At 42.2% G+C, this 22,864-nt stretch overlaps 1 protein-coding gene across 3 annotated transcripts in view; it reads right to left on the reverse strand.

The window, feature by feature from the left end:
• The window catches only part of gnao1a (guanine nucleotide binding protein (G protein), alpha activating activity polypeptide O, a), an 87,368-nt gene that overhangs the window by 55,680 nt on the left and 8,824 nt on the right, over positions 1–22,864 (reverse strand). For all 3 annotated transcript variants that reach the window (XM_052062165.1, XM_052062163.1, XM_052062164.1), the window contains exon 3: positions 11,984–12,125. In XM_052062165.1, coding sequence (XP_051918125.1) covers positions 11,984–12,125 — 142 coding nt within the window. The remainder of the gene's footprint in view (positions 1–11,983; positions 12,126–22,864) is intronic.

A 22,864-nucleotide genomic window follows, 5' to 3' on the forward strand; every position in this document is an offset into this window, starting at 1 on the left:
TGAAAATGGATGGATGGATGGAAGTTGGCAGCGGTTTGTGCTGAATTGGGTGCCATTCTGTTAAAGGCATAATCCGACTCCTGTGTCAGTTTGGTGTTGGTTTACCAAATGAAGGATGCACTGACACTGTATCGCACTATATCGAAAATAATCTTTTTCTGCCTTGGCTTAATTATGAACGTAAAGTACAGAAAAGAATTAAACAGACATCAGATCTCAAAACAGAAATACATGCGAGGATTAGCAAGATGCGGGACCCTGAGGACTCAATCTCCCATGAATCTCTACTCCTCCCTGGGCTCTGTTTTACACCTCCATCATTTTATCACAATTATAGCCAAGGGAAATACTTTCAAATGTGTGTCTCTCTCAAGAGATTACAGCCTGCATTAAGTCTGTCAGCGCCCGAGTGCTCCAGCCCCGAGGTAACTTCCACTCAACTCTGGAGAAAATACCACTTGATCCATGTACACACATTGTACATGGATCAACATTATACACTGTTTTAGGTGCCAAATTAATGGGAAGTTTACTATAGTTAAAAAAAAAAACCTACACTTTTTTTTTGTCACATTTGTTAAAACGATCATTATCGCTTCATAGTAATACATGATAAATAAGAGCTCTGAAAAGAAGATGTCTCTGGCCGCATCTTTTGTCTTAGGTGGGCATTTATACACCTATCTGTCAGTACCAACGGAGTGTCCGTCAGTCCATCACTGATCAACTACTATTTTAGTGGGGTGATGACTCATGGCAACTTCGAAACACTGACGGAATAACTGCATACGGAAGCGATTTTCATCCATCCCCCAGATCGCCATGAACCTGAAGAAAAGACGATGGGAATTTTGGGGATGATAAGCAGGAGCGGAGTAGTAAAAGTATAAAGAATAAGATTATTAATAATATATTCATTCATTCATCTTCCGTACCGCTTGATCCTCACTAGGGTCGCGGGGGGTGCTGGAGCCCATCCCAGCTGTCTCCGGGCAGTAGGCGGGGGACACCCTGAATCGGTCGCCAGCCAATCGCAAGGCACACAGAAACAAACAACCATTCGCACTCACACTCACACCTTGGGACAATTTAGAGCATCCAATCAGCCTGCCACGCATGTTTTTGGAATGTGGGAGGAAACCGGAGCACCCGGAGAAAACCCACGCAGGCCCGGGGAGAACATGCAAACTCCACACAGGGAAGCCGGAGCTGGAATCAAACCCGGTACCTCTGCACTTCCACACAGGGAGGCCGGAGCTGGAATCGAACCCGAAACCTCTGCACTGTGAAGCCGACGTGCTAACCAATGGACTACCGGGCTGCCCTTAATATATATTTTTTTAATGACGTGAAGTGGTCCAAACTGTTTCTAGATGAATGAAATTGTGTGCTGTTACCCTTTTCAACAGTTTAACACTGATTGTCCCCAAAGAACTATGATGAAATGTAATTTAGCGATGAAGGAATGATGTTAAAAGGAACAATGACAGAGCGACAGACTGGGCCGCCCTGAAATAATGACCACGGACGGTGACAAACTTAATTCGCTGGCGAATGACAGTTCACTGACACATCCAGCACTTCAAATGTGATATACAAGAAACCACAGCGTGAAAAACAACCAATCGAAGACAAAACAAGGTGACATTTGTCACACACTCGTGGGCACACTCATGATGACCAAACCTTTGGCCCTCTCAAAAAAGAAATCTTCAAAACCGATAACATTTAGGACTTTACCTTCATGACAGTAAATACTAGCGTGGCTTGACTCTGCACGGATTACGTCCTATAATTTCACAGATGAGTGCAGACCAGCAGATCTGAATGAGGTCTGCGCTGTTGGGGGAGTGGTCAAAGCCAGCAGACGTGAGTCATGACCAATGACAGCACCTCCTCTCATTCTCCTAGTGGCGCAGTCACAACATGGGCGAAGCAGGCACATAAGGTTGCAAAACATTTGCGCTGAGAAATGGGCAATTGGAGATTCCCCACATCCTCCGATACGTCGTGTGCACCCCCATAGCTGTGCCGGCCAGTGGCACAGTTGAAAAAAAAGAATAAGAATAATTCTTTCAATGAATCTATTTGCCCGCTGTTCACATATTTATGAATGAAATCCAGCACACGTCCATTTTCTGCCGCTGAAGTGCCACTATTGCGGGCAGAGAGCCGTTTCCCACATTGGCAAACACACAGAGCTAGCCTTGCTCTGGCATAAAAATGAGGATCCGATGCTGTTTGCACTTTGCCTGTTGCAGATGCGTTGTGTACAAAAACTGACCCCTGAGTGTTACAGCAAGAATTCGCTACGAAAAAGCTGCTTTTATGCGACGATAAGGTCAGGTCTGCATGAGATTGCGGGGTTGGTGTGCCTACAAAAGTGATTGACAAGCCTTCGATTTCTCTCACTGTCTCTTGGATATTTTCCTCTGGCACAGTGATGTGTTGCCTATCAAACAAAATTCACACGATGGAGCCAGAGATGGCTGACTTTTCTCATAAATTTCTCATATTTATCATATATTACTGTGAACTCATTAAGACTGCTTCATAAAATATGAAAAAAAACTTTTGTTTTTTTTAACATTTCAAACCCCACGGTTTGTTTTTCCTTTCTTAAGACAATATGGTTTGTATTTACATTTACCGTATTTTGCTCCGGAGTATAAATCACACCAGCCATAAAATGCATAATAAAAAAGAAAAAAAGTCATACTAGAGAATGAGTCACATTTTTGGGGGACATTTATTTGATAAGATCCAACACCTAGAACAGACGTCATTTTGAAAGGCAATTTAAAATGAAAATAAAAGAGAGAAAAACAGGCTAAATAAGTGTATGAAATGCTAACTTTACATGACGCATAAACAACGAACTGAGAATACGCTTGGTATGTTCACTTAACATATTAAGAGTTATTCAGATATGTGAAATGATAATAAATAAATGATAATAATGTGTTAAGAATTTCACACCAGTCGCTCCAGAGTATAAATCTCTGATTTATAATCCGTAAAATACGGTACTTGTTTCCATGTTCACTGCTGCCTTCTTCAGAAGTTGTCAGCTGAGCACTGTGACGTGTCCTTTTATCAGCTGATGTTCCTGCACGCAGCCAGCTAAGCCGGCTTGGGGTGTACAACAATAGCAGCTACCCCGAGGACAGAATATATCCCGACAATAATTGTAATGCAATACACGAAATACCTTGCATAACATGCAATAAAACAACAGAGAGGGCTTTCAATATATGAAAAAAAGAACATCAGGAAGAATGTGTAAAAACAACCAGCAACACATCTCATAAGAACAGAAAAAGAAAGGGGCCAAAAAGAAAAAAACTCAATTCTGCAATCTCATATCACGGAAAAAAAATCACATTCTCCTTATTATCAATCAATCAATCGGTCAGACTTTATTTATATAGCACTTTTCATACATGAAAATGCAACTCAAAGCGCTGTACAACGCTTTAAAACAATTCAAACTTACATTTGAATTTTTTTATTTAATTTTACATGACACTAAAGCCTTATGTTGATAACAGTTTATCCAGGAAGTCTACGAATCCATGACTAAATTTGTGCAAGCCGAGTGTTTTTCTTAGAAGGCAGTGCTTCGCACACCAGCGCTGATGTTTACTGGCCTTGGGGGCGAATACAGCAAGGCATCATGGTCCTATTCTCAGCGCAGTGGCTTGGCAGGCCCATGTGCCAGTCACATGATGCTGGCAGCGCCACTCTGGCAAACAGTGCGGGAAGTAAGCGAGACTGTGACTGTGCGTGTGTGTGTGTGTGTGTCTGAGGGAAGTTTCAGAGGGTCTATGGGTAAACTGTGCAGCGGGAGTCATTATGCACTTTGACATGATGAACAGGCTTATTCATGCAGGCACACACACACACACACACACACACACACACACACACACAGAGCTGCCATCCTTTTTTGCAAAATCATCAAGCTAAAAGATATATATTACTAAATGGCATCAACTACAAAGTATCAATCAATACAGTTGTCATGAATCCAGGAACGGTTTGTCAGAGTCATAATCTAAAAGGTTTTAGAAGATCACAAAAACAAAAGAAATTCACGATCGTGCTCTGGTTAAAGTCATGGGGATGAGTGAAGTTTGAGGGGTTTTTTTTTCTTTTTCAAAGGCTCAGAGGGCTTTTCCGAATTCCAGGGCTTTGTACGTACCGAGAAATTGTTGCGGGATTTCAGTCTGGCCAAAGGACTTGAACAAACCCCGAGAACAATGTGATTGTGCCATGCACCGAGTGACAGTCTTCCAGCAGACTGGAGCCATCAATTCAATCATTTTTCTACTCTGCTTATCCTGTGCAAGGTCACGAGAGCTGACTTGGGGCAAAAAGTAGACAACATCCTGCACGGCAGTCAATCGAAGTGCAATTCTAAATGGGACAATAAGTGGGAATTGATCCTAAACTGCCTGGGTAAAACACTATTTACTAATTGCCTTAGAAAAGGTGGAAAATAAGCAAACTAGAAAGACCTGAATCAAGACTGGATGGGTTTTCCCTTCTTCCTGCGAGGAAACAGGGCAAACCAACGAGTCGTCGTGCTGCCAATGCTACAGGCATACAAAACAACCTTCAACCTATGTCTAAATGTCATGCATAAGTATTCAAGGAACATCATAATGTCAGGTATTCAACCCATTTTCTAAACTATCCATCCTATCCAGGTCACTGGAGACTGGAAACGGTCCCAGTGTGCTTCTGCTGCCAGTTGATCTCTATGCCTGGCAGAAACACACCAGCGTATTCATATCCACATCCACAAACAAGAAGGCAGAAAGCGGAAACGCATCTGGCTCCGCATAGAGATGCCCGCAGTTGTGAAAAAAAAATAAAAGAAAGAAAGGCTGTGAAACAAGCACTCAATCCAATCCAGTGTTTCAAAAGCACCCTACAGTGGAGTTTGGCAGTGTTCCGTATTCTAGTCTCTTGCGCGAGTTCAAACACAAAACCCCTTCCCTTATTATTGCTTGTCTTGTAACATGAAATATATGAATAAGTGAACACAGAGGCATTAACGAACACATACTCCAACCGAAATCAGTAGATCTCAGGGGTGAGATCACGGTTCTTTCTGTTGCTAGGATACAGTTCAGTCTCACTCACATTCATGAAGCTGCATTTCTTTGGTTCACTCTACTGATCCTGGTCTCGCTGTGCATGCCCTCAACACATGAATCGGCTTTAATATTTCACATTAATTTTAAGGCGTTGACAGATGGGCCTTTGTCATGTAAATTAGTAAATTTATTTGAAGCATAGGCAGAAATAGATTCAAATGTCGATGGAAAAATCTGTGTCAGTATATAAATAGGGAGGTGCAGACTGTGAAGTCAGAGAGTAGGAGAACCATGAAGAATACAGAAGCAAAGACATGGGGAAGTAAGGCTTGATGAGATCGATGCTTTGATCAGTGTGGAGGAAAGGGGAAGTGACAGAGAGGAAGCTGAAAATAACAGGAGGTGAGAGAGAGCAATACGGCAGGGGCTATCAAAGAGAGCTCAGCACTGCATGTGCTGTCCTACTTATAACATCCTTCCATCCATTTTCGATATGACCTATTCTCAACTGGGGTGAGCAGGAGCCGATTCTTGTGAAATTTGGGCAGGGTGAACCAAAGACTGCCAGCCGATTGCAGAGCAAGAGCTTGAGTTTGATAACCTGAGTTCTATAATGAGTAGAGGGAAAATGGTACTCACAGGGGTATATTGTTCATATACTCACAGTGGGCAACTGCAACACATGAAGGCGCACACAAACTACCCCATGAGAAAACCGAGAATCCACCTGCCCGCAAACTCTCCCCCCTCTTTTTTTTCAATCACTGCCAATCGTTTCCATGCAACTTTCCATTCTGCCTCCCTTTCTCCTTAATGCCATTCCTCCCGGCGGCCCGGTAGTCCAGTGGTTAGCACGTCGGCTTCACAGTGCAGAGGTACCGGGTTCGATTCCAGCTCCGGCCTCCCTGTGTGGAGTTTTCATGTTCTCCCCGGGCCTGCGTGGGTTTTCTCCGGGTGCTCCGGTTTCCTCCCACATTCCAAAAACATGCGTGGCAGGCTGATGGAACACTCTAAATTGTCCCTAGGTGTGAGTGTGAGTGTGAATGGTTGTTCGTCTCTGTGTGCCCTGCGATTGGCTGGCAACTGATTCAGGGTGTCCCCCGCCTACTTCCCGGAGACAGCTGGGATAGGCTCCAGCACCCCCCGCGACCCTAGTGAGGATCAAGCGGTACGGAAGATGAATGAATGAATGAATGAATGCCATTCCTCCCTTCAAAAGTCCACAGAGACACAAAGTGTTTTTGTGGTGTTATATTCTGCATGCATGAACGTGCAGCTGCGTCCTTTTCCAAGCTTTTCAGTTGGGCTAAGATTGCATTTACATTGTGTCTGAAGTGTAATGACGAAATCCCCATATTTTTTTTTCCATTGTTTTGCTTTTAAAAATAATTTGTCAGATTTGTAACAAAAAATATAGTCCTGCGAGGTGCACTGCAATCAGGCACACATTGTGTGATTATCACACAAAGTAAACTGATCAAAACAAACAAAATTGAAGAACAGGGTTTCACATGCGTGAATACGACTTTAGATTACAGCAACGACACAGACTATTTCAAGCATCCTATCATGGTGTGAGTGTGTGCGAGGTGTGATGTGTGAGGGTTGCCTGTGTGTCACTGCCCTTGGACACAGGCTTGCGGAATGTGTTGCGAGCGAGGCAAAACATCGGGTTGCCACAGCAACTAGCCGAGGCCAGGGATCGGATTTGGGGTGTTATCAGAAGAGGTTAGTACAGGCTGAAATCAAAATGCATCTCCATAATTGAGGATAATCTATCAACCTATCTACAGTGTAACCTCAGAAATAAGACCACCTATGTTACTGCTCAAGGTGGTCTTATTTTCGGGGTGGTCTGATTTCTGAAGTGGCATGCAGTAATGATAATGCAGAAGTAATGTGGCTCACATGCAACAATATACTGTAGCGTCATGTACACACAATGAGTAATAAATGATGGATTGTACATGCAACTGTATTGTACACAAAAGAAATTTAAGCATTTGAATAGTCTATGTATGTATAAGGCAAGAGAAAAAAAACTACATATCACCGCTGGCTCGCTCTCCTGACAGCTTAGCGCCTCCAATGTTGTGCCTTGTTTTGAAACGATCCAGCCAACCGTTGGACGCTTTAAAGACTTCGTCCTTTTTAAGCTCCTTCGCGTATTCTCGTGCCTGTTCCTGGATCATCTGTCCGCTGATAGGGATATTCTGGCTGCGCGCTTTCTGAAACCATCGCCAAGTTAGCTCGTCCACGTCGTCGTAGTCACTTCGGTAGCACAGGCGTTTTCTAGAAGAGCTAGCGTTTGCTTGGTATGCGTCTAGAGCTCCCGTTTCTTCTTCAAAATGGTTTGGATTTGAGTTTTTCCAACTCCAAACCGCTCAGCCAATGTTCGCTGGCTTGATCCTGGCTGCTCACTGGCTCGAATAACTTCAATTTTCTGTTGTAGGGTCAAATCAATTCTCTTCTTGCTTACTGCCATTTTCACACCTGGTCGCAATTATGAGGCGATAGCTTCCTGGGACCGGATATCGCGGTCGCAATTCTGAATTCCGGGGTGGTCTCATTTCTAGGGTTTCAATACAATACAATACATAGGCGTTCTATTTGGGACTGTATAAAACCGGTCGTATTTTTAAGGTGGTCGTTTAAATGAGGTGGTCGCATAGCGGGGTTTCACTGTATATTATTCAGATTGACGTATCCAGACACACTGAATCAATTAATGACCTAATCAGGGGTTGGTGTCTCCATTCTTCATTTTACCAAGACCTTTCGAATAGTGCCATGCTATTCTCCAAATACAGAGCTGCCAAATGTTAAGGTCGAAATGCCGGTTGTTTCGGATACTGCAAAGAAATCCAACATTGTCACCAGTATGGTATTGTGTTGGGCCACCGAGACAATGGCCAGGAAACATTTCGTAAATAAATTAACACTGCATTGATATAAAAAAAACAAATCTCTGTGTGTACATGTTGCACAGTCGTTCAAATTTGTTGCTTTTCGCTTTTCCTATCAGGGAATGCTTAGTGATTGCTCTGTTGCGCTGCCTCAGCTCCCTGCGAGGTACGGCTGGTTAGCTAACTTGGCTAAAGATGATGCGGAGCCACAAATTCATTTTGCATGCGGTGTCAACACAGCCCAAGTCACAAGTTACTAATCATCGCCTACAGTTGATAAGATATATTACCAACTAGTATCGTGATCATAAAACGAAGGCAATACTAATTGCTAACCTATCACGATAGCTATGCAGAAGAGAAACTGAAATAAGTGATTGGATGACACGGTACGCTTGCTACGTAGGGCTGTCTGGGTATCAAGTTACGGTGGAGAGTAACCAACTTTGAAAAGCAAAATAGCAGGGAAATGAATAAGTATCAGAAGAGAAAACATAATGACACACATCTACATTTATCCTATTACTGTACTTAATATGCTGCAGTAAACTAAAATCCAATGAAAATTAAACCAATAAATGCAAGCTCATGACATTGGGCACTAATTGGCAAGATGACAAATCTTTCTCCAGGTTCTACCATTCACCTCTATCAGGAATTGCAATACTACATTGTATTATACAAATGTCAGCACACACAAACACACATAGGTATACAGTATATTGTGTCAAAATCTACATGCGTGCTGTTATTTTAGTCTCCATTGCTCAGTATCAATGATCTCATTGCAATTAGAAACATTAGGGTACCTTTCGTAAAGGTTAGAGACAATGACTCGGGGACGTACCAGAGTGCAATTGTGTGTGCGAGAAACAAAATGTGTGAGGAGGTTTACATTGCAGATGGGATTGGCCTTCTTAATTAAACATTAATGTCAAAATAAGCAATTAATACATAAAACCTAGGATAGAAGTTTTAATTGTTGAACCATCATCATCAACATCTTTCAGCGATTTATAGATTATGTAAGCAAAAATACTGTACCTGCACACATCTTGTAACAGACATTAGATGGACTGGAATGATTAAAAAAAAACTGATTGAGACATGGGAGGAATAAATACTGAATTCAATGCATGCCAAAATGCATTCAGATCATAATGGTGCCTCATATTGCCTCATGCAGTGTATTCATCCAGAGCAGGGGTGTCAAACTCATTTCACATTGTGATCCAAATACGGCCTCGGTCGATGTCAAGCGGGCCGGACCATTAAAGTTATACCGTACTTTGCGATAAATAACCAAAATATCATGTCTTTCCTTTGTTTTGGTAGAAAGAAGCATAAGAACATTCAGAAAATGTTGACATTTTATGAACATATCTTTTACAAAACATTTGACAAAATAACTTGACTCTCTATTTCAATTGGCTAAATCTGCTGATAGGTCCGAAATCCTCTCTGGTATAGTATTCCTCATCAGGCTAATATTGGCAAAAGCTTCTCGCTTCTTGGGACAGACAAGTTCAACCGCCTTCATTATGCATCGTTTAACAAAGTCACCGTCTTTGATGCTAATGCTATTTCGCGAGCAATTAGGTAGCTGGCTTTCACTGCTGTATTGGTTCTGTCTCAGTGACAGACTGAGACTGCTGTTGTCTTCTTCATTGATCAAAACAATGTTGTGTTCTCTTCTGATCAAAACGGTGTTCCCCTAGCGGATGATCCACGAATTGCAGCTGATTAAAAAAATTCATTCCGTGTCTCTTATGTATTTTTTCACTTTTAATGTATCCTTCGGGCCTGATCGAACCTCCTTGGGGGCCGGTTTCGGACCACGGGCCTTATGTTTGACATCAATGATCAAGAGGGAGAGATGGCTCTCTGTGCCAAGTAAAACTGAAACACGACCACATTCCAAATTAAGAGACTATTTCATGTTCTGGTGGGGTTTTTTTCATAACTTCATTTTGGGGTGTTAAAATCAGTCCATTTTTGTAATTCAGCATTGTGTGTTAGTAGACATTACAAGTCCAATTAACTTTCATCCTTTGCTCCCTTGGTCACGGAACTGATGCTTTTCTTGGTGTGATCTAGGATTTAGTGGCTTAAGAGGCACTGACTAATTTAATTGGAGTGATGGACTTTTGGCTGGGGCTTCACAGTAGTTTTTGCCATTCATGAGATGAATCATGCTGGCACTGGCATATTCAGCATTCATAGGGAAGAACATCGGTCACTCAATAACCAAGGCGCCCCACCGAATACCAAAAATAAATACATATGATGATTGACAAATATGAGATTTGGTTTTAATAATTTTACAGCAATGATACAGTATGTAGTAGGTGCACCTTTTTAACTGCTTCAAAATAATTTGGATGGTAGAGCCACGGTCCAATATGGATGATGGTGTTGTTATTTCTGTCTTCTTTCAGCCAGGACACAAGGCTTTTTGTTGCTGTTTTTTTTAAGCAACTTTTAGAATTTGAGGCTTTGTATTATTAATACAACCATAATATTCATTTAATCATGAGACAGCTATACACTTTTTATAACTAAACCAGTGCAGCAAGTTAACAAAGTTATAGCCACGAGATTTCGTAAACAGCAGTGCATGCTTGTTAAACGTTTGAATGCTAAACACGAGTGTATGCTAATTCAACAATCTTTTATACGCATTGATATGAAGGATAATAGATAATATGTATGTAGGCCTGTATAAATATATACAGACTGTGTGTGTGTGTGTTTCATCAGGTACATTATATTTATAATTTCATATAAGTAGGCTGTATAAATATATACAGACTGTGTGTGTGTGTTTCATAAGGTACATTATATTTATAATTTCATATAACCTGTGGCTAAAAAGCAAAGGTCTGTTGCCAAACTACGATAAGGTATCTACAGTATATATTTGCAGAAACATTAAATGGTGCTGTTCCATTTTGCAGCATTGTTGTCTCACATGATTATCTCAATACGTATTGACATTTAAAAATTAGTTTCAATTTCCTTATACCATGAGGCAAATAATAGAATCTGTCTCTTCTGCTTCATGTCATAAAATGTCTGAAAAGGGCATTAACAACAAATACTTCACTTCCTCCAGCTGATAATCAAAGATGAGAAGGGAGGGAGACAAAATAGTAAAGCAACACTTATCGGTCACATTGAAAAGGTATCAGGAACAGATAAAGAGTGTTTTAGCTGCATGAGTCCTTGAATCATGCGTCATCTATAAGCCCGTGGCGAGTGGTGAATGCATTGGGAGTGTACCCTTCTGTCTGCTACGCTGCTGCATGTGAGGAGATGATTGAATCAAATTCAATAGAAAGCAAATAAAAAGTCACTTAGGAGAACATTTGTTCTCCTTATGGTAAGCAGGCATATTTCACAGAACAGTGTGTTCTCATCCCTAAAAAAAAAAAACGCTCGGTACATTTCTTCAGTATGGAGCAGTCCAAAACCGAGATCGCTCATAATCATGGATTTTCAAGTAACAGACTTATAAAACAAAGTACCGGTACCTCAGATCCAGATGATACGGGACATGGTTAGAATACATGCTGGCACGTTAATGTTAACCTCAGTGTTCTGCTACCTTTTAATACAGTGCGCCATATGGTCCTGAGAATACGATAGTGATTTGTGAAAGAGCATGCTTTTGTCGGCAATTGACATACTGTATATGTTGACTGTGCTGTTTTCTATATCAGGTAATGACTGTAACCTGATGAAAGAACAATGCAGCTTTTAAAGACTGTAATGCTGCCAAAAATGTCCCTCGGCCCTTGCAGTAGACTACGGTGATCCAGGCTGATTAATTTCTCCATTTAGCTTCATTCAGCTTGGCGATATGTACAACATCAGACGTACGTTTGCACTCATTTTTGTGTGATTGGGCACACGATTATATACATCATGCTGCATACTGATGCATGGTGCAAATTAAGAAGAAGGACTCACCTTCCGCTCTTTGTCTCCATACTCAAGGCCTAGTGTATCCATGGCACGGACAATGGCAGCCAGAGATTGGATGGTGTTGCTGTAAACAACAGGCTTGTACTGCTTTACATCATCACCAGAGAAACCGTCCTCGTGGATGATCCTAAAGACAGACAAGCCAACAAATTGAGTCAGTGGAAACGTACTGTAAATCTAATGCACCACATTTGATAGGATGAAAACAAGTGTATGTATGCAGTATTAGGACGATATTAAAAGTACAGATTTAGTCATGGATGTTATGTGCTGGGGTCACATAAAGGGTTAGGATATAATACATTCATTCATTCATTCATTCATCTTCCGAGCCGCTTGATCCTCACTAGGGTCGCGTGGGGTGCTGGAGCCAATCCCAGCTGTCTTCGGGCAGTAGGCGGGGGACACCCTGAATCGGTTGCCAGCCAATCGCAGGGCACACAGAAACGAACAACCACTCACACTCACACCTAGGGACAATTTGGAGTGTTCAATCAGCGTGCCACGCATGTTTTTGGAATGTGGGAGGAAACCGGAGCACCCGGAGAAAACCCACGCAGGCCCGGGGAGAACATGCAAACTCCACACAGGGAGGCCGGAGCTGGAATCGAACCCGGTACCTCTGCACTGTGAAGCCGACGTGCTAACCACTGGGCTACCGGGTCGCCTTATATAATACACCACTAATTAAAATAAGTCAGAGCAACAAGAGTGGCTAAAAACAATGAAAGAACAATGAGGAGGAAGATGACATTTAACAGCAGCAGCAGCCTTGTCTGTTGTTTTAAATGTCATGCAGTCTTTCCTTTCCAGGAAGACAAGGACATACAGTCAAAACAATGTTTTCCAGGCAGACAGTTGCAAGAAGAGATAGAGGATGAAGAAAAGTGTGCTTTGTGTAATTTGTGATATAACCATTTGCTTTTGCAATATAGATCCAATATTTGTGATCTTAGTCGCAGATGGTGTAGTGGTACACTCGCCTGACTTGTGTGCGGGCAGCATGGAATCGGTTCCCATGGAATCGGTTCCCACTCAGTGACGGTGTCAATGTGGGTGTGTATGGTTGCTCGTTTCTATAAGTGCCCTGACTGGTGACCAGTTCAGGGGTTATTCTGCCTGTCCCCTGAAGTCCCAGCAAATCCCGCGACCGGTTTCAGGATAAGCGCTGTTGAAAATGGACGGCTGGATATTTGATATTTCGTTTACAGTGTCAGACAGCAGTTATCTTCCCGAGAGAGGGCCAATTCACGCATTTCTACACAAATGTACAGTATTTAACACTGTTTTTTAACCCTCGTAGTGCACCGCTTACGATAAATGTAAAATGATGTCTTTGAATCAAAGGCAAAGGCATTCAGAAAAACACAAGAGAGCTGAAACTTATGGAGGGGTTCTAAAATGGCCTAAATTTCATGACGTCACCGGCTGATAATTCTCAGGCATTGCAGCAATAATAAAAAAGATTTTGATTCCGTAATCTTCACAATTTACATATTTTGCACCATAGAGACCCATTATAATTCATATTTTTGAATGCCTCGTAAACCTAATGTGTAAACATGCATTTCACGCGATTTTTACGTCAATCGCTTTGTTTTCGCTTGGACAGACGTAAGCATGCCACATTGTTGGGTTGAGGTCATTCCAATTGTGCAACTTTTAGGTGGCGTCAGAGGATCGCAAATGAGTTTGCCTTTTTGCAGGAGGCTTCAAACCGATGCATTTTACATGAACACGTCCGGTCGGGATTGTTAGTAGGGCTTGGTTCGGACCTCCAGACACAATTTCTTTTTTCCCTTTTGCAAAAAATAAAGAATAAAAAATCCCAAAGAACTAATAAAAACTATATATGTATGGATAGCACGGATGCCTCTGAACATTTTGAGTGTTTGAAAAAAAAAGAATGTTTTTATAACACAAAATACATCATTACAAAAATTGTACAATGCGTAACTTAAGGCCTTTTTAATTTGGAGCACACAAGGGTTAAAAAAGGTGTGACATATCATGCATTATACAATTGGCAACACTACGAAACATTAAACAATCTTTGATCAAAAGTATTTTTCTCAACAGGGTCATGTGAATCTGGAACAAGCGTTTGCATTGAATTGAGCAACCATACGACCACTGTAAAGCAGTCGGATTCATTCAAGCTATTCTATAGTGTCAATGAATATAACAAAATTGAATGAAAGCTAAAATATTCTGTAGATATTTAAAGACAATCCTCTGGTAACATCACATAATAAAACAAGGTTTTAATTTGATGATAACATTATTTTGACTCCAGAAGAATGACAAACACAAAGACCAATTCAAGGAAGCAAAGGCTTAAATGTTGTGTGTGCGTGTCCAAGTGTGTGCGCCTGGGAATCTGGCCTGCTGATTTGAGTTCTCATGCATGAGGACCTTTTCTCATTAGCGACTCTCCAAGCCCTTCTGTCAGCAAAGAGCTGCGCATGTGAGCGTCAAATGTGTGTGTGTGTGTGTGTACATCTTCACTTTGCCTTGACATAATCTGGACAGTGACCCGAAACGTAGTTTAATTTCACACCGAGCCAGACAGATGGACAGACAAGCAGACATATGGGCAATTTAACCAAGACATGACACCATGTTCGTCTCAAGGTGTCTCTCAAACTTACATCCTGTGGGCTGTGGCGCATCATGACTTCTTGTTTGGTCTCAATTATACGCTGTTTACATATTTTGCTTAGTATGCTTTAATATCCATCCATCCACCCATCCGTTTTCCGCTTTATCCTCACAAGGGTCGTGGGGTGTGCTGGAGCCTATCCGAGCTGTCTTCGGGCAGTAGATGGGGGACCCCCCGAACCGGTTGCCAGCCAATCGCAGGGCACGCAGAGCCAAACTAGCATCACCGCTCACACTCACACCTAGGGACAATTTAGAGCGTCCAATCAGCCTGCCATGCATGTTTTTGGAATGTGGGAGGAAACCAAAGCAGGCACAGGGAGAACATGCCACCGTGGAGCCGGGATCGAAACCCACAACCTCTGCACTGTGAAGTTGACGCGCTAACCACTCGACCTCCGGGCCGCCGCTGACTTAATATTGTCAATATATTCATATTACAAGTCATGTCACACCTTCAACAATATGTTTTGCTGTGCAATTCATCAGTGTAAAATATATATGTACATCCATCCGTTATCTGAGCTGCTTAACCTCACGGACACGCTGTCGCCTATCCCAGCTGCCTTCCTGCAGTATAGGAGAGGTACATCCTGAACTGGCTATAGCCACTCGCAGGGCACACATAGACAAACAACCATTCTCACTCACATTCACACCTAGGGACAATTTAGAGTGCTCAATAACCTGCCTTCGATGTTTTTGGAATGTGGGAGGAAATCCACGCAGGCACGGAGGAGAGCATGCAACTTGCACATAGGAAGGCTGGGACCCAGAATCGAACATTGTGATGCCGATGTACGAACCAGTTGAACACCGTGCCGCCCACACACATATATGCATCCGCCCAACCATCCATCCATTTTTAATCTGCTTATCCTCACAAGGGTTGTGTGTGGGTGTGTGTGTATGTATATAAATAAAACACTAGACTACAATGTGTGTTTCTTCCTTGAAAATCTTTTTTCTTGTAGTTCATCTTCAACCCATTTAATACTCGCTCTCATTGTGATGAGCAGTAGGTACGAAAAGAAACTCTTATCAATCTCAAGTGACATGAAACACTTTTATTGCAAGAAACGTTTCATTCACATCGCCCAGCACTAATTCCCTGCACTTCGGTCACTTTCCATGACACTTTTTTAAGGTACTGACAACAAAGGAAGCCAGGCCAGGCCAAGCAAAGCTGGGGCAAAGCTGAGGCAGGCCATTCTGGAACCTGCAATGGAAACGTGCGCCATATTTCCTATTATCTATTTTTAATTCTTATTATTCCCTCCATTCTTTCCTCACAGGCACTCATGTGAAGACACATGCGCCGATACACACACAAAGCCTGCACAGTGCGCCGCACAATTACGTCCCTATCTTGGTTCTGTTTTGCATTGTCACTTGACACCATCGTTTGTCCTAACATAACCACAAGACTCTTTGAGGTTGCCTCTTTATCACTATGTTGCACAGCTAATCCATTTGCAGTCTGTGTCGACAGAGCCCTTTGTGACAAAGAGCAAACCGAGCAACTCCTGTCAACGTTTCTGGATATCGTTACGAACACATTTCATGTGTTTCTGTATGTAAACGGGGGAGAATTCATCTTAATGGGCGTAAGATTCCAAATTCTGACAAAAGAAGCTATAAATAAGGGTGTCATTAATTTGGCCCTCAAATACATAACTGGAAATGCATGCCTCGGTCACTTTGTAATCTGGCGTTACTCACTGGCATCACACATTTGGGTCAAGCAGCAACATCCTGACGGAACATACTGCCCTTTCACAAACACCTCTCTGCTCTGAGTGCAGGACCTATTTATTCTTTTAAACACCCATAAAACTATTTTTAGTGACATATTTCTCAGGGATGTTGATTGAGGGTGGATAGAGAATGTTATTGGTTCAGGTTGTAACATTTTCCATCTGTTCAGCAAAATGGCCAGTAAGGTTTGAAAAAAAAAAAACCTCAGTGAAACAATTTGGAGATGGGTATACACTCTGTTGGAAATTCTGGTGCATGTCAATTGTATTCAGCTGAAGCAGCTTCCTACCTTGAAGACTTGCACATATTGCGTACATCGATCGACAGCGCTCAACGGATATTTGTGCAGAAGTGCAACGGTATCCAGTCCATCATGTGGCACAAGAAGGCATGATCAGTTTTTACTTGGCTGATTTATATTGATGGCCTTGTGCTAGAGCAGCAGATGGACACCTTGAGGCTTAGGGGCTGCCCACACTCGTAGTAGTCCTCGATTAATTCTTGAAAAAAAAATGTTTACTGCTGCTGATCTATTGGATTCAGCGTTCTTCACAGTGCAATAACATTGTTCACTGGATGCCAGGCATCACTCACCAGTGCCTCCAAATATAGGCTGTAGTAGTGGAAGAGAGCAGATCCTGGCTTCTTGCCAGCAATCGCATTTGGTCAAGAAAAGGCTGTCCTTGAGGTAAAATAGGAAGCAGATTATATGATCACCAAATTTAAATGCAAACCTGATCTTAGAGATGCCATTAGATGTCATGAAAGATTTCAACTCAAGTCGCCTCTACAACTCTGATCTCAAAAGTACACAAACAGAAGCTTTTTCCACAAGGGTTGACAGATTGAAGTGCATGAGGGGTTATTAAATATGTGTATTCCAAAAACATATTCAATGTTTAGGGCGGCCCGGTTGTCCAATGGTTAGCACGCCGGCTTCACAGTGCAGAGGTACCGGGTTCGATTCCAGCTCCGGCCTCCCTGTGTGGAGTTTGCATGTTCTCCCCAGGCCTGCGTGGGTTTTCTCCGGGTGCTTCGGTTTCCTCCCACATTACAAAAACATGCGTGGCAGGCTGATTGAACACTCTAAATTGTCCCTAGATGTGAGTGTGAGTGTGAATGGTTGTTCGTCTCTGTGTGCCCTGCGATTGGCTGGCAACCGATTCAGGGTGTCCCCCGCCTACTGCCCGGAGACACCTGGAATAGGCTCCAGCACCCCCCGCGACCCTAGTGAGGATCAAGCGGTTAGGAAGATGAATGAATGAATGAATATTCAATGTTTAAATGTGTTACAAAAACGTATGATGATGGCTTGGGGAAGTGGCAGTTATACGGGAACGCATCCGGGACAAACTCACGCTCTTTTGTCTCCCTGGGAAGGTCTACTCACAGGCTCTGGGAAGTTGAATCTCAGTTGAATCTCAGATTCAGGAGGGGTAGTGTTTTTTTTTCCCCTGGCTATGAAACAGTGGACCAGCTCCACACACTCAGCAGGGTCTTCAAGGGTGCATGCAAATTAGCCCAACCAGTCTATATTTTATGTTTGGACTTGGAGAAGTCATTCGACAACGTATCTTGGGAATTCCTGTCGAGGGTTCTCCAGGAGTACGGGGTCCACCAATACAGGCTGTGCAGTCCCTGTGGAGTTTGGCACCAAGTCAAACTCATTTCCAGCGATGGTTTGAGTCCACCAAGGCTGCCCTTCGTCACTGATTATGTTCACAACCTTTATAGACGGCCCTGACAGCACTGGGTAGCTCCTTCAGCCAGAGACTGTTACACCCGCGCTGCAAGAAGGAGAGATACCTTTTTGGCATACAATGTGCTTGTGTTAGCTTCATCAAGCTGCGATTTCCGACTCTCACTGGATCACAGTTGAGTTTGAAGCAGTTGGGATGTGAATCCATCCATCCATCCATCCATTTTCCGAACCGCTTGATCCTCACTAGGGTCGCGGGGGGTGCTGGAGCCTATTCCAGCCGTCTTCGGGCAGTAGGCGGGGGACACCCTGAATCAGTTGCCAGCCAATCGCAGGGCACACAGAGACGAACAACCATCCACACCCACACTCACACCTAGGGACAATTTAGAGCGTCCAATCAGCCTGCCATGCATGTTTTTGGAATGTGGGAGGAAACCGGAGCACCCGGAGAAAACCCACGCAGGCCCGGGGAGAACATGCAAACTCCACACAGGGAGGCCGGAGCTGGAATCGAACCCGGTACCTCTGCACTGTGAAGCCGACGTGCTAACCACTGGACTACCGGGCCGCCCACGATGTGAATCGACACCTCCAAATCAGAGACAAGGGTTCTCCAGACAGAAAAGGGTGAAGTGCCGGAGAAATATCTTGGGGTCTTCTTCACCAGTGAGGGAAGAATGAAACAGGAAATTCACAGCTGGACAGCATCTGCAGTGATGTATCGGTCAGTCGTGGTAAAAAAGAATCTGAGCCAAAAGGCAAAGTTTTCGATTCATTGCAGTCCACATTCCTACCCTCAGCTATGGTCTTGGGGCTGTGGGTCATGAACAAAAGAACATGGATGCAAGCGGATGAAATAACTTTCTCCATAACGTGTCCAGGCTTTCCCACAGCGATATATTGGAGAGGCTACATCTTCCGGTTTGCCTGAGAATGCAGGATCCCACCAGAAAAGCTAGAAGAACTGGCTGAGGAGAGTGAGGTCTTGGTTTCCCTGTTAAATCTGTTGCGCCTATGACCAAACCTGATATAATAATTGCATTTTCCCATTATAGCATCTTAATAGGTAGACAGTATAGTGCAGTTTCTAGAATATGATACCACTTGCTGTCAGGATTTTCAGTCGTTGCGCCCCTAATGGTTCAGTCCTGATCTTGCATCCCACACTCGTCAATGCATCTTTAATTTACGTTTGAATTCATGAGCAATAGTAACACCGCTTCCTTGTTGGTGGCAAAATCTCATGTTTTAACTTGGACACACAGATGTTCAACCTGGAAAATATTACAGGGCCAGATATAGCGTATATAATTCACTGCTAGTTGAAAACCACCACAGCACGAGACAAACATATTGTCTTGCCTACAAATTAAAATGTTTCTTCACATTGCGCAGACTCATTTTGCATGCATCATTCTAAAAATGTATCTGCCAGTGGTATAATTATGGTCTTTAAATGGAAACACAGTACCGTATTTTCCGCATTCAAACGCGCACTGGATTATGAGGTGCACCTTCAATGAATGGCCTATTTTGTCATTTCTTTCTTCTTAAAAAAAAATAGTCTTTGCTTTCTCAACAGTCTTCAATATTATCATCTTATCCTATGTATGGTCACAGAAAGCTAGTCAGTTGTAACTCCATAACCACGCGTGAATGTGAAAATACAAAAACACACTTTTGAATGCCTAATAATGTATTACATAACCTACCCAAGTTTAGAAGGGTTTTTTTTTTTTAGGAAGCAGACATGATGTCATAGATTTTGTCCCAGTTGTCTCCGATGGAAGGTCAAACTATAATTATTCACTTCGCGTGTCCCCCCCTGAGTGAAAGTGAGTTACTTACTTTAAAGGTTTATAATCAACGTTTATCATGGTAACCAAGGAAAGCTCGATTATATTGCATATTATAAAAAGCAAAAACGCATATTGTATCTTGTAATTCAAGCAGGTAAAGCATTTAAACATAATTTTGGGGTCAGTGTTTAAGAATTGTCTTGCACTTTGGTGAGTATACCGTGATCTACCAGTCAACCAACAACAACAAAAAAAACTCAAACGAAAAACTGAGTATTAAACGATGAGCACTGATTTTTGTTAAAGGGATTGCCAAAGTAAAAAACAACGAACCTTTTCGCTATAATTCTAGGACGTTTTAGTCAGTTTTAAACATGAAATGTAGCATTTTCATTTTAATTTTACTTTGTAAATACTTTGTAATACACTGTTTGAAAGTGCTCTATAAATACTGTTGACTTGACTTGACTTGACTTGTAATTCGTAAAGGAAAATGTTTGGGGGTTTTTTTCGGTTTACTTATTTCATTACCTTTCACTTCCTAAAACTTGCTAATAGCACACTGGTGCCGTTAGAATAGCTGTGGAACTGCCGTGCGGTCAATCCTCAGCCAATGCCTCATTCGGAGACGCCTAACGATTGACTAATCAATACTGGATGTTGTCCGGTTTTCACCATGAATGAACTGAGTTTGACTCAGCTCTCCCTGAACAAGACAGGCAGTAAAATGGATGGCTCGATCTATAAATAATAATATGAAACCTTTTCAAGTTATTAAAAAATTACATGACATGACATTAGCTGCTATCTTGTCTTAGCTGTGTGTTTAATTCACAGCATGTTTGCACTGAGGAGGATCGAGAGGAAGACATTTAATCTATGCTGCATGTCATACACAAAGCATATTTTACAATAAAGATGACCTTCACCTTGACCTTGAAATTCATTCAGTCGACTCCTTTTTACAAATTACAGTCGTGCATGCTTTCTATAAAATCATATGGAAGAAACACTGAATTCCTATGTGTTTTTTTTGGACATGACTGCCAAAATGAGATCTGAAGAGACAGATATGACATAACGCAGTGCAATTCAATGCAAGAGGGCTGTAAGAAATATTTTTAAAGAATTCCCAATGTTCCTTTGGAATATCAAGACTTCAAGATAGTGTTGCTCTGGACTACATCATAAAATACAAAAGCAACTGAACTTTTGACAGGCATCAAAGGTACATTCAGAATTCTGTCGGCTGAATTTATATTGGACTGAATTAAACAGACTTTCCTTCTTGCTTCCATTGTCCATACAGTGAAGTAAAATATGGACAGAATGATTTCAGTGAAATTAATGATAGGTTCTCTGCCCCTACTAAAGCTTTACTCAAGTCGCAAATGCAACTTTTTTTTTGGTCTTGATTGGTGCATTCAAATTCTAATTCATCTGCACCTTTATATTCCTCACCCGGCATTTATTAGCGTCATTCTGGTTAAGTGTTCACTCATCCGCTGTCTTTTCATAAGACTTTTAATTAAATTGGACATTTGGTGTTCATTTCATCTATTTTAAAATCAAAACCAAAAGTGTTGCATTGATATGTTTGGTGAGTGTACTTCTGCAAAAAGAGATGCAAATACAGAAACAAGCGCACGTCTGAATCCTCTTTTATGCACAAACCACAAAGCCACTTCTGTCAGCTGACCACCATCACTATAAAAAGACTACATTGTCTCACAGCGTGACTGATATTGAATCAGGCAAATGGGTCCAAGGCAGTTGCTCAAAAAGACCACAATCACATGACACCATCAAGCGTAGCGCAAAAACACAAACGTCGGTAGAGATGCCATCTTGCTTTTTGTCTAAATCTGCTTCACACTGAAAAACACTCAAACAAACAAAATAATATTGAACCAGTCTCATTTAGCTGCTGAAAGACAACTTCAACGTAGAGCAAAAAGAAGCTTTGCGCACAATAGTAAAACGGCGGGAGAGAATAAAAACAAAACAGGCATCAAAATGATAAATACAGCAAGGAACTATAATCATGGTATGTTTCACCAGATAAATAAATACGGCGGACTCAAAGTACGGTCAATCATAGGTGTGCTTAAAGAGGCTGCAGTGTGGGTATGTAGAGAAATAAACCGCAGCCCAAGTAAACATACAACTACATACCCAGTTTGGATTAATCATCAAAAGCAACACTGTTTTTGCCCCCTCCCTTTATCTATCCGTCCATTTTTTTGATCCGCTTATCCTCAGAAGGGTCGCGGGCTGTTTTGGAGCCCGTCCCAGTTGTTTTCAATTGCAATGGCCAATGTCGAGTATGGCTTTCATTACCATGACTACCAGGGGCGGAGCTAGTCGGGTGAAGCCCCAAGTCTAAAATAGAAGACAGTGAGAAGAGCAAGCGGCCACACAAAAACTATCCGTTTTCACTCGTGGAGTCAGCACATCATCATCAAGCCACACTCAACTGCACTTGCATGTGCTCAGCTGCAGATTCATCAAATAAAATTTTCTGATGAGCACATTTTCTGATGAGCACATTTTTTTTTGTAAATCGAACTTTAATAGAATAGAAATGAACCAAACTAATGAGTAGGCATTTTGAAAATATAAATGGTGACACATAAGCAAAGTGTTAGACACATGCAAACATCACACACACACACACACACACACACACACACACACACACACCAAGCTCTTATTTCACGACTCACTCAAGCAGTCAATCAAATCATTCCGGTGACGAGCACGCCCACGGCTATATTTAACCAATGAAGTATCATGATCTGGCTGACAGACTCCTACAGATGACCAGTTAGATGCGCAAAGATTGGTGCCAACATAACCATTTCCAACCACCACCATTTCATTTGAACTGTTCCACAGACAAGGAGGCTAATAATTATCAGAACGGAGCAGAGTCCAATGAAGGTG

Source organism: Hippocampus zosterae, chromosome 3 (assembly GCF_025434085.1).
Source record: "Hippocampus zosterae strain Florida chromosome 3, ASM2543408v3, whole genome shotgun sequence".
Classification (NCBI taxonomy): Eukaryota; Metazoa; Chordata; class Actinopteri; order Syngnathiformes; family Syngnathidae; genus Hippocampus; species Hippocampus zosterae.